General features: G+C 37.1%; 1 protein-coding gene across 6 annotated transcripts in view; it reads left to right on the forward strand.

The window, feature by feature from the left end:
• ASAP1 (ArfGAP with SH3 domain, ankyrin repeat and PH domain 1) overlaps positions 1–16,519 on the forward strand; it is a 183,685-nt gene that overhangs the window by 134,491 nt on the left and 32,675 nt on the right. For all 6 annotated transcript variants that reach the window (XM_042785816.1, XM_033005715.2, XM_033005718.2 and 3 more), the window contains 7 exons: positions 751–838; positions 1,941–1,989; positions 8,068–8,231; positions 9,788–9,921; positions 10,757–10,848; positions 11,658–11,844; positions 14,092–14,177. In XM_042785816.1, coding sequence (XP_042641750.1) covers positions 751–838; positions 1,941–1,989; positions 8,068–8,231; positions 9,788–9,921; positions 10,757–10,848; positions 11,658–11,844; positions 14,092–14,177 — 800 coding nt within the window. The remainder of the gene's footprint in view (positions 1–750; positions 839–1,940; positions 1,990–8,067; positions 8,232–9,787; positions 9,922–10,756; positions 10,849–11,657; positions 11,845–14,091; positions 14,178–16,519) is intronic.

Genomic DNA, 16,519 nt, shown 5'->3' on the forward strand with positions numbered 1-16,519 from the left:
CATCAGAGCAAGATCCTGTAGACTCCCATCATAGCCACTGCAGAGCTGGTCCGTGTAGTCAAAGGAGTCTGGGTAGATTTGGTTAGATGTCATGTTATAAACTCAATTCTAGCTGTTGACTGTACTGGAGGACCAGTAACTAGCTTGTACATAGATGTCTGTATTGCAGATGTTTTATTCCTATATAGGACGTTAACTGTTTAAAACATTTTAATGCCTACACATTCATTTTGTAAAAAGATTTAAATTGTTCAACTAATCAAAGTGAGAAAATGAGAATAAAGGCTGGTTTGAAAATAGTTTCAAAACTTCCTGTGGACTGTATGAAGTAATGAGATTCTTTTTAGCTTTCTAAGATTTTTCTTCCGTTTTTTTTTAATTTCTTTCCAACTGCTATAGCTTATGACAGTTGATTTAATACTTAAATGTATTTATCAACAGTTTAATAAGAAAATGGCAAATATTTTGAACAGACTTTTCAATGGTTTTGCTCATAGGATTGTCATGGTATATCTGTGAAGCACATAATTTTCAAATAGTCAGGAAGAGTTGCCATGAAGATTTTAATTTTAGGTTTAGCGATCCATTCTGACAGACCATCAGAGGAAGTCGTGCTGGTTTCTAGCATTTTGAGTCTGTGCATGTATGCGTGCCCATGCTTTAAATTAATATCATACATGCTTACTCCCCAGAAAGGAAAAATAATCCTAAATCAAGACATTTTAAAAGTAAAATGAATTTTCTTTTTAGTCCAACAGGCAGCCAGCTAAACTGAATTTATTGACCTGCCAGGTGAAGCCAAATGCTGAAGATAAGAAGTCTTTTGATCTAATATCACGTATGTAGCAACTTTAGTACCATCTTACATTATGTTTGATTTCTTTAAAATGATTTTACAAGATACTTTGAGTGAAAATAAGGCTACAATTCAAAATTCAGGTCCATATACAGATACATGCAGTGCATTAGGGTGTTCAGATCCCTCTAGCTTTGAAGATGGGTTGAATGAACAAATGAATAAAGAACCCTTTTTGTGTGCATGTGTGACATAAATACTGTTCGTCTGTGAACAAGCCATGAAATGGAGCATACGTGCTGTTTTCCTGAGGTCAGAGAGATGTTTAACAGCTTAGTGGAACATTCATAAGCTATACCCGCCCAGAAATGGAAAAGACCTTCAGCCTCATCTTGATTTTCCTTCATTGTCTGTTCTGCTTTTTTGAGGACTATTTGGGGGTTGAGGAAGGCACGGAGAACCCAATTTCTCTTGTTCTCTTATCTTCCTTTTAAAATACGTTTCTGTTTGTCTAAAATTAGTAGTGATTTGTCTTCTCAGCATTAAAGTTCCTGTGACTTCCCTTCTTCCCATTTCAATCTTGTATAGCAGATGTTTGTATCCAGTCAGATTTTAAGAACACTTAAGTTGATGAGTCTTACTGGTTTTGGTCTTTACATATACAGTATTAAACAACAAACAGTTCCAACATTCTGTATTTACAGGGACAGTCTATGAAAACTTTGAATGTGAGGGATAATGTCCAGTTCATGTCTCATCCTTGGGTTAAGAAACTTCTTGTTACTATCCAAAGTGGTGGGAAAAGTATATAATAGGAACACATTAATTTCACATTTTTCTGCTCCTTATGTTTCAGATTTGACTTCCCAAGGGCAAAATTGTTTCATATGCTTATTTTTGTTTAATATTTCTAAACATAAGACATTTGAAATATGTATATTTGGTGTAAATCAAAATTCATAATTTCATCTTTCTCTATTTTTTTAAGAATTGTTTTCCATCGCTATGAATTAAGTATTAATGTTGCTGGTTAAGAGCAATTGCTTTTAAAGACTTCACTTGACAAGTAGGTTTTAGTAACAAATATGTAGATATTTTAAAATTTATCAAATGCCAAATTAAAAGATGTGTTTGTTTATTTCAGATAACAGAACATACCACTTTCAGGCAGAAGATGAACAGGAATACGTAGCGTAAGAATGTTTACATTTTTTCAAGTTTATTTTGCCAATAGAATATATAAAACCATACATAACAGTAGAAATAATTTTCTCAGTTTACACAGGAGTAGTGCCTACTGTCTGTTTTTCTCTGCTGTTGTGTATCTACAAATGTAAACTATTTTGTGTCCTGCTAGAGGGCTCTTTGGAAACTTTGTAACATGCAAAAGAAATCAAAACAAAAGCCCAATGCAACCAACCAAAACCCCATTCAGATTGTGCTAGCAGGGTGCACATGGTTCGTGTGCAGTTGATTGGCATGATATAATAGACCAGGTTATTAGGGTTCAATTTAAATATTTTTAAATTATTCTTAAATATTCTCTGTCAACCCTCTTTTGCAGTTACTACTTTTCCTCCTGATCCTACCTGTTCCTTTAATTTAAAAATAATAAATAGATAAAAGATTGCTATGTAACACACGGAAAATATTTACAGGTAATGCATCTTTTCTACTGTAGGTCTAGAAATAAACAGCAAAGCAGAATTGTTTGAGATTTGTGTACTTCAGAATCCAGTAACTTGCTTCACTAATGCATGTTTCCAACCAGATTATTTCCTTTAAAACAATCTTCCTGCTACATCAGAACTACTTCTTGTCCTGAGAATCACATAACGCTTTTTTTCTTCCTGAATATTGCTCTCAGAGTCACCAATGTGTGTTTGCAGAAGGTTGCAATCTAACGCTCATCACCTGACAATTCAAGGGATAAAGTTACTAGTGAAGAGGGCAGCAAGTCTGAGGCTTCCAGGCTGCCTCATTCTTCTGGACTATTGTGCTCTTTTGTTACATGTCTACATTCTGATGGAAGAATGTGTTGTTCCATGTGTGTTTTAAATGTGCAGGGAATGTTTGTAGGGTATTTCAGTTGTGTGGTAGTGTTGGGAGGCAACGGCATTGACAGTTTGACTTTGGAAGGCATGAATGAAACAGGAAGGCTGGAGAGCCCTTTGTCATGCAGCTGTTTCCTTCCACAGTCTTCCCCATCTTTATGTTGGCTCTTAGAAGGCAAAGCTGACTTGCTAGTCAAGCTTACTGCATGCATTCTGGAACTTAATTTTTCCAGTAAGTTTCAAGAACAAAATACTGTTATTTCTGGTCAGTAATGCACTTGATGAGTCAGAAGTTTTTCTGTCTCTGCTATAACTTAGTTTTTACTATATCTGTTGGTTTAAAAGATGAAGTTTATTTTTTGTCTTAATGCATGAGCATGGTAGGGGGAGAATACATTAATAAGTTAATTCTTCTGATTGTCAGGTCAGTAAATTTAGTTTAGCTGGCCACCTACTTGACTGTTTTAGAATTCCAGACTGATTTTATTTCCCATTAGAACTATAGTTCTCATTGGTTTACCACTAAAGTCTGATTTATTACTTCATTGTGGTTTAGCCCCAGCTGACAACTAAGCACCACACAGCTGCTCACTCACTCCTCCCCCTGCCCCAGTGGGGTGGGGGAGGAGAATCAGAGAAAAAAAGTAAAACTTGTGGGATGAAATAAGAACAGTTTAATAATTGAAATAAAATGAAATATTATAGTAGTAATAATAATAGTAATGAAAAAGAAGATAACAAGAATAGAGAGTAATAAAATCCAAGAAGAGACAAGTGATGCACAATGCAATTGCTCATGACCCACGGACCGGTGCCCAGCCAGTCCCTGAGCAGTGATCAGCCCCTCCTGGCCAACTCCCCCCAGTTTATATACTGAGCATGACGCCCCACGGTGTGGAATAGCCCTCTGGCTAGTTCGGGTCAGCTCTCCTGGCCATGCCCCCTCCCAGCTTCTGCACCCACTGCTGGCAGAGCATGGGAACCTGAAATGTCCTTGACTTAGGATAAACACTGCTCAGCAACAATTAAAACATCAGTGTGTTATCAACATTATTCTCATCCTAAATCCAAAACACAGCACTGTACCAGCTACTAGGAAGAAAATTAACTCTATCCCAGCTGAAACCGGGACATACTTGTACTGGAATGTTTTTATATTGCTGCAAGTTTAAAAACTTTCATTTAGCTAAAGAGACATTAGTTGCATCCAAGTGTTGGAATACATGCAGATAAACTGATGGATACTATTTTGTCTGTATTGGCACTGTTGTTCGCCAACAAAAAGGTATTGCAATGCTACTCACACAAGTGTTCTGTTTTAGAAAATTACATAAGTGAACCAAGTAATGGTATGTACTTTGAGATGCACACAGAAACTTTCTTTTTTCTTTAGGAAAGTTTCTGCAGTATCTTCAGTTAATTGAAGTTCACGAATCAGAATGACTGTTAATGTGTTGATGAAAAATTACAGTATAACCCAATGTTCTGGTTTTTTTTTTGGTGCAGCCACTGAGCAGGTTTTAAATAGCTTTAATATCTAAGGTGTCATACAAACAGCACCCTTTGACTTCTAACCTTATTGATTTAAGAATGTTCTGAAGGAACTATGTAATATAGCTCCTCGGTTAGAGTTGTCATCCCTTTGTTCCAGCTTCCACTTGACATGTATAGATGTGCCCCTCTCTTGACCCTTTCTTCTCCATCATGTGTTTTGTCTACTCAGTTTTAGTGCTGCCTCTGTTCTGTCATTTTTCTGTTGTGCACCAATTGAAAAATAAATGCATAAATAGATATTTTTCAAATTGCTTTCCTTCCAGATTCATATCTAAATAGAGAAAAAAGCAAGATGCATTTCTTTATACTCTAGTTTAACTGACCTTGCATAATTTTCCTAGTGATCATTTTAAACTGCTTCCATAAATAGCTTCTCAATCTACTTAAAAATAAAAATAATTTTAAAAAGCAGATGGTTTAACATAAAAATCCCTGAAGTCTACATTCTGTTATGGGTTTATTACTGCTTCCCCTCAAACATTTCTTTTAGTCCAATGCATTTCTTGATTTTTATCCAGCCAGCTGTCTGACCTTTCATTACTGCTTGACTGTTCTTCAAGCTTCTCAGTGGATTATTCGTTTCTCTAGTAGATCAAGTACAATGTGTATGGGGGGGTTGAAGTGTGTCTATGTATGTGTGTGTATGTTATAAGAAAAGTTACCTCAGTTATTTAAAATAACCAGATTTTTTCTTTTTACATATACAGTAATACAGACTTTCTGCTTTTTGATAATTGTGGAGAGAGCCAAATGCACTCCAGACATGACCTTTTAGTTCTTCTACCCTCTTTTTGAAGGTCAAGAGTATATCCATTTCTTCAGGAAATGCCTGGATTATAAATAAAGCTAGATTCAGAAAATTTGCTATGAAGAAACACACATCTAACTTAAGTCTAGTGTTTGCCAACAGTCTTTAGGCATTTTTTACTTTGGGAAGACTGAGCTGGAAGGTCTTGATACTATCTGTTGCTTCTTCTTACATCCAACAAAAGTTGTTTCTGAATATTTGAAAAATATACTATTCTTGTTCTGTTTACGCATTTACCTGGAAACAACAATGTGATAGCGATTGTCAGAAGAGACAGAGTTTTTTATTGCAAAGTTAAAGAATCCTATTAGACTGATAGTTATTCTTGGGGTTGGGGGGCTTTTATTAGCTTAGAAATACTGAAGAAAAATAAAAGGAACCTGAGTGATAGTCTGGTCTGCCCGAGATTAATGAATACTTCCGTTTCCTTCATTGGATTCAGAAGTCACCCATGATCCCAGATTTTTGTTTAGCTTCATGAGTTTCTTCAAAACTGGGAATCTCCAGCAAACAAATGTCTTAAAGGATCATAAGAAACTGCTGAGATCCAAAAAAAGAAGTGTATTAGAAGATTGGACAACCCTAGCTTATTGTATTAGACAGGAGACAAAGCAATTCTGTAAGGCTTGAATCATTTTTAATTTATTTGAAAGAACACTACAAAGTATTACCAGAAGCTTTTTGACTGGTAGCTTGACACTGGTGGTACTGTGAAATAAAGCAAATGCATTTTTTTAAAAAAGTAAGAAAAACCCCCACCAAACTAGTACAGATAAGGAAAAGAGGAAGAACAGCATTTATGTGGCAGTTTTTATAAACTATTGACATTGAATTAATATACTCTCTTTACTAATTTGAATTGTTTATTTTTGAGTGCACAGCCTGCCAGGGAGGCCTGGTGACCAACCGGGGATTTCTTGTATAAATAGCACCAGCGATTAAGAAAGTGTCTGTTATTGTGCTTCTGTTAACTGGGCCTTGCTGCTGCTGTCTGGGGGGAGCTGACACTGCGGTGCCTCTTGCTCTGGCTGTCTCACAGAGGACCCCGATCACATGCAGCCTTAGACAGTGGGTTCCTTCTAGCTGAGGAAACACAACGGAAAGAAATTACTGCTCTTACAGTTTAGAAACTCCTAATACGGAAATCTATATCAAACTAACAGCTGGCTCAGTTGTGTCATGTTTATTTTAATTGCATCTAATAATTTTTTAATTGTTACTGCATAATTGAGTTTTATTCAAATTCTGCCTTTTTAACAAACTAATCAAACTGTAACCCTGAAAGAAATTGTCAGCAAATGTCAGAATAAATGTTGTCTGAGTTTAATGATTATTTTACCCTGTGTTTAACCAAATGTTACTGTAGCATTAGAAACAAAACACTTCTGCCTCTTATGTTTTTAGTAACTGGATTTCATCAGAAAAATTGCAGAAGAATGCCATCTAGTGTGGGTTCTTATATTTTATCATATAACTAGAGAGATTTCATGTAAATATATTGTTTTCAGCATGTAAACCGTGGAGCGAATTTGTTTTCAAATCTTTCGATTTGTCTTTTAATTTTAAGGTTGATTTTTTTTCAATACTTTTTAAAACATTTTCTTCTTAGTACAAGTTGCCAGAATATTCTCTGCCCATAAGAATTTTAAAAAAATTATGCATATGAAGTATATAATGTACAGTACCCATATACCAGTTCAGGCTCTGAATCTGTATTGCAAGATTATATACGTAAATTTCCCTCTAAAATCCTTTAAAGTTTATCTTTGCATAATTATTTCAGTGAGAAATTATGAATTTCAGTCTGAAGTTGTCTGTTTTAGATGAACGTGGCCATTTTATCACATTTCAGAAGACTGATGATTGCAGATAATTGCAACACTGTAAACAGGAAACAGATTGAGGACACTTCCAATTTAAAACATTTCTATGTTAAAAAATGTGTATTTGAAGTAGATCTAAAAGCATCTAAAATCACTCCCTGGGAGGACTTTTTTTAACTTGCTATTTTTCTAAACTAGGCAACACTGCATCTGCAGTGTGCTTGTCATTAGTGTAACCACTTTCCTCTCTTTACTTCCACATGTAGGGCAGCAGCCACGGAGAGGTTTTATATTTGTTTTTACTGAAAGCATTATTATGTAAACAGAAACTTGCAGAGTGGTTGGAGGGTTGGAAACTAGTGCCTGAAATATCATTAAAGATTCTTCATTTGTTGCAGTCAACAGTTGCTCTGAAAATTTTATGTTGTCTATCAATATCATTACTCTCCTGTCATTTTCTCTTCCTCTACCCCATTTGTTGCCATGGCAATTTTCATTAATTTGGACATTACAGTCTGGGTCCGATTAGTGCACTGAGACCTGCATTTTGAAAGGCAGCTAGACATCAACACATTCAAAAATGTGCTTGCTGTCTCCTCTATGAAGAGAGTGGTGTATACTGGAGAAAGTAGTGGTTATAATTTTCTCCTTTAATAATGGGATAGACTTCAGGAAGATCTTGGGCACCTACTTTTAAAGTAGTTAAATTTACAGGAGCTTAATTGCACCCTTTCTCTTCCACAGGTTCTGCTTATTTCAGGAACCTGAGAGCTGTGCTGCTTTGGCTTTAAAATTGTTCACCAAAGGGACTTTAGAATTAAGATTTTTACCTTTTTTCTTTTCACATTCTTACTTACCTTTTCTCAAACTTTTCCTTTCTGTCTCTCACTTTTTCCCTACTCAGTCTCTCCCACAATACAGTCCTTCACCATATTCCCACTAATATTTTGTTGCTGGCAAGCTTTCTACAGTTTACAGATTAACTTGTATTTGCAAATGCAGATCTTCATTAAGGTCTTTATCTTGTGCTAGATGGATATCAGTATTGACTAACAGCAAAGAAGAAGCATTAAATATGGCATTCCGTGGAGAGCAGAGCACAGGGGAAAACAGTTTAGAGGATCTGACAAAAGCCATTATTGATGACATACAGAGATTACCCGGAAATGAAGTCTGTTGTGATTGTGGCTCACCAGGTATCTCAATTTGTTAATGTCATCAACTTCTTGTTGGGAGAAAAGTCATTTCTTTAAAGGCGTGTTTGTAGAATGCAGACTAATTTTCTAAGTGATGTGTTGATCAGTCTTCAACCTGTTTTTAAAAGAACAAATATGACTTTCATACTTTAGTTCTGTTGAATTCACTAAAATATTTTTGTGTGTTGTCTGTGCTTACTTCCAGCAGTTCAAGCCCCTCTGGAGTTTGAACTGTTCTTGTTGCACTGTCTCTAGATGCTTGTTGCACTTGAATGGAAGTTGCTTGGCATCACTGATCCTGTGCATGCTACTAAGTAGAAGTGAGTAATGCTTAGACAATGATTGTGGAAAAATTGACCTGGCCGGGATCTTACTCTGAGGTTTTATCTTGGCATGAGACTACTGGAATTGCAGTATGAAAAATACTCAGAGGCGGAATAAGTAGTCTTGTGCAAAGAATGAGACCCAGAGTTGGAATCCTATCAGTATCTTCAGAAGTACAGAGTTACAGGTCAGTTATATGTTGCTTAGAGCTTGAAAAGAGTCAGCTTGTCATAGAACTGCTGAATCAATGTGGTAGCTGGCAGCTGTTACAGCCGTCCCGTCCAAAGCGGCACTTCAAGAAGGTGATACTCATTTAGAACTGAGTAGATAGTATGTAGCTTGAAGATGCTTGCTGGCGTAGAACTGATCCAAATAAGAAATACCTAGTTAAAGTACAAAGTGGAATATAATTATGTCAAATCCTGGAATTGGTTTATTCAGTTATTTCATATAAAACTACACAAACTTCAGATTACAGTTCTCGTTCATCTTTTGATTTATAGTGAAGATTTAAGCTTCACTCCTGCACCCCAGCTTGCTGCTTTAAAACTCTTGACTGAATTCTTTATCAGTTACTATTTAAGATCAAGGAAGAGATTAATTTGAAGATGTGTATGTATACAAAATGTCTGGAGTTTTTTCTTTTCCTTAAAAGCTAGTCTTGCTTCTTATATAGCATTCATAGAAGAGGATCGATTTGAATATTGCATACAGATCTCCTCCATGACATCAATTAATCTTTTTTTGCTGGACTAGCCAGCAATCCTTAAATTTTCAACAACATATTACTATTTTACATACTGGAAAATGCTGTGGTTGATCTTTTATGAAGAAAGATCATTTAAACTTTAAGAAGTAAAGATTAAAACTTCAGAGGTTACCAACAGTGGAATTGAGGAGATCTGTTCCTTTAAAAACAGGAAACAAAATCGCCTCCTTCCTACAAGAAACAAATCCTAAATGTATTCAAATACGGTCATTTGGTATGGATTTATAAGTATAATTCAGTGCCTTTGGGACTGTCCTTAAATCTGAAAAACTTAATTTCATTGGTAGAAATCTGTAGTTAGATTTGCACTGAAGTTTGAGGAAAAGTATGGAATATTCTTAGTTTATTTCCATTTGTTAAAACAATAAATGAGAAATCTTTTCAGAATACATTGGGATTTCTTACCACCATTGAAAACCTTTTCTTGGACTTTGATTAAATATTTTGTTTTTCAATTCTACAGATCCAACATGGCTATCAACTAATTTGGGCATTTTAACCTGCATAGAGTGTTCTGGAATACACAGAGAAATGGGAGTCCATATTTCTCGAATCCAGTCTTTGGAATTAGATAAATTAGGAACGTCTGAACTCTTGGTAAATTTCTTCAATTTAGATTTTTTTTTTAAGTCAAATGTTGACCTGTATATAGGAAACATTCAGGTGTATAATTTACAGTTAATTTTTTTCAAGGTATGGATTTTGCATAATGTCTTCTTCGTATTTTTGTATGTACCTTATGTGGGAGGGTTTCTACTGTTACGTATTATAATTTGACCACTTGTCGCTTCTCGTGCTCATTTCCCAAGGCTTTGCAGAGTGAATATTGACATTCGTTGTGGTTAGTGCCATCAGAATGTTGCCTGTGATTAGCTGATCTTGACCCTAAATCAGGACAGTCTAAAATCTCATGTGACTAAAAAACAATGAGAGCTAATTTAACTTGACAAGTGAGAATGACCATTACTAATTTTGACAGAAAAATGTTGGATGGATCTTTTAATTTGATGGAAGAAACCGTTTAACATTAAAGTTACAAAATTAATTTGATGTGAGACTACCAAAAAAAAAAAAAAAAGATAAGAATAAAAAAATACAGACAAAAAATCCTCTCAGTTACTGTAGATTTATCTGCCCAACTGTGTTTGGGCTGTGAGAAGACACTTTTTGTATGGGAAAATTGAGAGAAAATAGAAGGTAATTCTGGGTTTGTGTATAGGTTTAACACTAACACGAGGACTCTTTTTGAACTCTTGAGTTGTTTGTAAAGTTAATATTCATTTAAATCAATTTTTACTAACGATTTCGCAATCCTGCCTGTTCCATGTTTTATTAATAGTATGGAAAATGTGCATTAATAGTCCAATTTTTAGGTTGATGTTAGACTTAAAAAAAACCCCACCCTCATATATATTCTTTCTTCTTATTGCAGCTGGCCAAGAATGTAGGAAATACTAGTTTTAATGATATTATGGAAGGGAATTTACCTAGTCCTTCACCTAAACCCAGTCCATCAAGTGATATGTAAGTTTTGAATCTCTAAATTCTTTTAACATTAAGTTTATTGTGGAATATACATGTGATATAAAATGTCTTAAACAGTAACCAAACCAGAGGAGGACTAAGATGGCAGAAGATTAGATTTTTTTACTCCCAACTGTGGAGTTTCGTAGAAGTTCAGTCTCTTGTCATGTAGTCACATTTTAGTTATCTCGGCTTCTCATTGTAGTAAACTTTTAAGTTTGGGTTTCAAGAATCATTATTTTGAATCTTGAATGTTGTTGAGTTTTGTAATATACCCTCAAGTGATAAACACAGTAGCACTAAATGACAGTAGCTACAGGTACTGTCTTGAGATGGTGATGAGCTTTTTCTTCCTTTGCCTGGTGTAGGAGTTGCACAGAGAGCATAACAGATGTGCTTTTGCCACAGAAGACCTTTTAACCTATTATGTTATTTCCTAGCTGACTTAGTATTTTTAATTTTATCCTTTTTTTTAGCATGTTTTTCATGCTTATCCTGTTTTTAACATGTAGATATGTTTCCATGAGAAATCACACTTCAGGTTTTTTTTTTTTTTCTTTGGTCTTAGTTCCCAGAGTCAGACTAATTTTTGTATGTAACAAGAAAGCAGGATACAATTGAATTTGTACTTTATTTTGGTCTTGTTTGCAAGAAAGACATGCATTATAGTAATAAACAACACAGTCTTTATCTGGTAGTTTTCTTTTTCCCTTCTCAGCTCCTGAGTTAGGCAAGGTGATTTTAAATTTAAATCACTGACCCATTTTTCTAAAAATCTGTAAACCAAGCTCTGTTTTCATACCCCACAGGACTGCACGTAAAGAATTTATCACTGCTAAATATGTAGATCATAAGTTCTCTAGGAAGACTTGTGCATCTGCATCAGCTAAACTGAATGAATTACTTGAGGCTGTCAAATCCAGGGATTTACTTGCACTAATTCAAGTCTATGCAGAGGGGGTAGAGCTAATGGAGCCACTGTTAGAGCCTGGACAGGTAAGCTTATCAGGTAAACAAAGCAGAGTATTTTAAATAATTTGTATTTGTCAGATGTCCAGGACCTAAGGCTGCTACTTTAGATACTAAAACAATAGAAATAACAGATGAAAATGGTGGGTTTTTACTTCCTTTCCTGAATGTGTCATCCTTGTGGGGAGGGAAAAGACGACTATATCTGTTGTCATCAGTTGGTCTAAAGGAGTGCGAAATGTAATGGTAATATCATACACTGTTCTAGATGCAACTATAGTATGTTGAAAAGCACCTGTTCTGCATTATGTTTCTTTTAGGAAAAGGCCCAAAGAGAGAGGGCTTGACTTGGTAACCCAGAGTAACCTGATACCACAGACAGTATCATATCTACTTCTAAACTAGTTGCCGAAGGAAGACATTATTGGTTGTATATAAGTCTCTGTTCACTCTATATAAAGAAATAGTAAATCTCATGTCTTCACAGCTTCTCATGAAACATTTACAAAAGTACAATTTCTTCAAACTAAGAAGAGAGATTTATAATTTTTTTTAATGAAGTTCCAAATACTTGATCTTCCTTCTGAAGTCAGTAATGCTTTTTTGGAAAAATCAGTCCAGATTGACCTTATGTATCCATGTAGAAATGCTGCTCAAGAGAACATAACGTGTTTTTATAGGTAATTGATGCTATGTAAACACTTGTTTGGCAATGTTTTCTCCCATTACTTTTGAGCCCAACTTGGAGAAATCTCAGAGAATGTTTTCAACAAGTTCTGTGAAAATAGCTAGCTTGGCAAAGGACAGAGTGCCCGTCTGTATCAAGTGGAGGGAATAAATACAATATAGTCTTGGCACTTGAGATATCACAGAGTGTTTATCATGGAAACATATTACAAATGCCCTAACTACAAGGTAAACTTTATGTATTTGTCATACATAGCCATTACGACAGTATTAGCTCCTTAGTGTTTCTCAGCTTTTACAGTCAGGGATACCTAGAAAGATACTGCAATTTAAATGCACTAATGCATGTGTTATATGTATAGAAAATAAGGTATGATACAGTTTAAATTCAACAAGGAGACGCCCTGTGTCTGAGGAGGAACAATCCCATGCACCAATATATGCTGGGAACCACCCAGCTGGAAAGCAGCTTGTCAGAGAGCTGGGGATCCTGGTGGACACCAAGTTGGATAGGAGCCAGCAGTGGGCCCTTGTGGCAAGGGTGGGCAATGGCATCGCAGGCTGCACTAGGCATACTGCCAGCAGGTCAAGAGAAGTAATCCTTCCCCCTCTACTCAGCACTGGTAAGGCCAGAGCTGGAGTACTGTGTCCAGTTCTGGGCTCACCAGTACAAGAGATACTTGAACATACTGGAGAGAGTTGCAATGAAGGGCCACAAAGATGTTTACGAATCTGAAGAACCTGACATATGAGGAAAGGCTGAGGTATCTGGGACTGTTCAGCCTGGGGAAGAGAAGGCTCAGGGAGGTCTTGTCAATGTATTTAAAGACCGAAAGGGAGGGTGCAAAGAAGACAGCGCCAGGCGCTTTTCAGTGGTGCCCAGTGACTGGACCGGAGGCAGTGGGCACAGACTGAAACACAGGAGGTTCTTTCTGAACATTAGGAAATATTTTTTTTTTTTTAATTATGACTGTGACCAAGCACTGGCACAGGTTACTCAGGGAGGTTGTGGAGTCTCTGTCTTTGGAGATATTCAGAAAGTTGTCTTGAGCAGCTGGCTCTAGGTGGCCCTGCTTAGACAGAGAGGTTGGACCAGATGACCTCCACAGGTCCCTTCAACTTCAATCATTCTGTGATTCTGTCATGTATGTAGGACTATGATTTTCAGACGGTTTTCCCTGGTTTTGTAGGAAATAGTGTCGTGGCTTTGCTTGGTGCTCACCAAGGTGTCGTAAAGCAGCAAGTACTATAAACTCTCTCAGTATTACTTGACAGGATCCCTTTTAATTACTAGTAACTAAAATGGTTAAAGTCTCCACCGGAATCTTCTATCCAGCTTGAAAGAAGGGAAGATTGGTTTTGAGAAAGCTATGCTCTCAGAAAGCGTGATGCCGTTTCCTTTGAAGCATGTGGTATCTTTTAGAGATCAGAAAGGCAACAACTGTTTTCATAATAATTTTCGAATAATATTTTTCTGCTGAAATACTTGTTGTAAAAGAGTAAGTGACATACATCTCAGTAGGTCTGATACTATAAGCTTTTCAGAAATAAGATACACAAATCTAACTTTTGTTTACATGCGTTTAGGAGCCAGGTGAAACAGCACTTCATTTAGCAGTCCGGACTGCTGACCAAACCTCTCTCCATCTGGTTGACTTCCTTGTACAAAACTGGTATGAATTGCTCATTTTTCATTAAATTGTGCATGAAAAATGTAGATGTTCAAAGCCATACTTGCAGTACTTCGGACAGTATTTGCTTATCACTTAAAATTGTTCTCCTTATATATGTGTCAAAAGAGCATAATTTAACACCTTTGAGGTGACCTTTGTCCTCATAATGAGTAGAGAAACAGAAAGAAGTGTGGATTAAAAACATGGAAAGCAGTTATATAAAATAGGATGAAAGGAAAAACTATGTGAAGCAAAAGAGAGCATTGATTTAGAACACAAGACAATATGAAACAATGCAAGCATAGTTCAGGTAAAGGAGGGATGACAAGTAAATGTTCCAAATACAGGACGTGCAAAGAAATTGTAAGAGTAGAAACAAGGATCTTTCTCAGAAAATTATGAATGGAAGCTAGATTGACTTTGAAAAAGGTGTTCTAATATTTAGGAAACTGTATTAAAGCTATTGAGAACTGTTGTGGTTTGAGCCTGGTTGGCAGCCAACCACCACGCAGCCACTCTCTCCCTTCTCTTCTGGCAATAAGAAGGGACAGAAAGCCAGGCTTGGGGTTCGAGATAGGACTGGGATGGGGAAAAAATCACCCTTTATGGATCATCACGAGCAAAAGGCAGACTCGTTAAGGGAAGAAAAAAAAACCTTACGTTTATTGCAGACACTAACACAACTTAACAGAGTATGACAGTGAGAAACATTGCCACATCTTGAGAACACCTTCCCTCCACCCCTCCCTTCTTCCCGGGCTCAGCTCTGCTCCCAATATCTCTACCTCCTCCTTCCAGCAGCGCAGGGGCAGGGAATGGGGGGTGCAGTCAGTGCTGCTGCTTCCATCTTTGGTGGGGGGAGCTTCTGGAACTTGTTTCCCCTGCTCCATTGCAGTCCCCTTCTCACAGGAGACAGTCCTCCACAAACTTTCTCTGACGTGAGCCCCTCCCACGGGCCGCAGCGTTCCCCACACTGCTCCGTCATGGGTCACTAACTTTCTCCGACTGGATTCTCTCCCACGGCTGCAGCCCTTCCCAAGCTGCTCTGGTGTGGGACACCCCCACATGCTGCAATCCTCCCAACACTGAATTACAGCAGTGGGGCTGCCTTTTCCCACAAAACCCTGACCTTCTTCAGGCACAGCACCTTGATCACCAGGCGGAAGCCATAGGCCATAAATCAATGTCTGCTCCACTGTAGATCTTCATGGGTGGTGGGGGGGGCCACCCTCCCATCTCACCACAGGATACAGGGCGGGTGTCTGCTCTGGCATACCCACCCCCTCCTTTCTTCCTCTGTTCCTCCACTGACCTTGGTGTTCATGCAGCTGCTGCAACTCCTCCTCACAAGTCCAACTCCTCCTCACCACGTCCCTTCTTAAATACATTATCACAGAGGTGCAGTTGATTGGCTCAGTTTTCGAGCAGAGGTGGAGCTGACTTGGAGCTGGGGGAGCTTTCAGAATCTTCTCACAGGGGGCCGCCTCTATAGCCCCCTCCCCTGCTACCAAAAAACCCCACCACTCACTCAAACCCAGGACAAGAACATAATCTTCTTAACTAGTAATTTTCAACATCTAGTTTATTGGCTGAGCTAGGCTTTGTTGTCAAGAGATGTGTTCATAGAAGAGAAAAACCTTAATGAAAACATTTTTTTAAAATGGTGTAGTGGCACAACATTATTTTTTATATGTTTCACAATATAGGTAATGATTAAATGAGATCAATTCCAGTCCACTTCCATAGTATGTTATTAAGTGAAAGAAGTAGCAGTTGATTGCTGTGTCAGATGGTGGTTTTTGTAGAACAATGAGAGAGGAGGGGTGGGGAAACACAGAAGACTCATCACAACTTGCTTGAACTGGCAGGGGGAAGGCTTGAGAGTTTTTTCAGTGTGCTTCCTTGTATTCCTTCTTAAAACTCTTCTGTGCATCCTCACAGCCACCCTCTTCGTAGTTCCTTGAGTGTGTGGGACTTACTAATCTATTCTAACTGTATTAAAATGATTTTTCAGATCTTTTTTTTTATTGGGTAATATAGTTTGTTTGAAAAAGCAATTCCAGTAAAGTGGCAGGTGGAAAACAACTGGTGTGACCTTACGAAGGATTAGGTTTGAATATTTCAGTTTCACTTTTTTTTTTTGAATGAACATCCGCAGATGGTCAGTCCTTTTCAACCACAGCACAGTAATTTCCAATATGCTTTCAAATAGCCTTTGAAAGTAATGATTAATTAAAAAATATTTTTTTCTCTTTCTACTTCATATTTGTCCAGTAAAATATTTATGCATTTATTATTATAAAGATCCTAGATCTGAAATGAACAGCGCATACTATACTTTT

Source organism: Tyto alba, unplaced genomic scaffold (assembly GCF_018691265.1).
Source record: "Tyto alba isolate M040663 unplaced genomic scaffold, T.alba_DEE_v4.0 Super-Scaffold_9, whole genome shotgun sequence".
Classification (NCBI taxonomy): domain Eukaryota; kingdom Metazoa; phylum Chordata; class Aves; order Strigiformes; family Tytonidae; genus Tyto; species Tyto alba.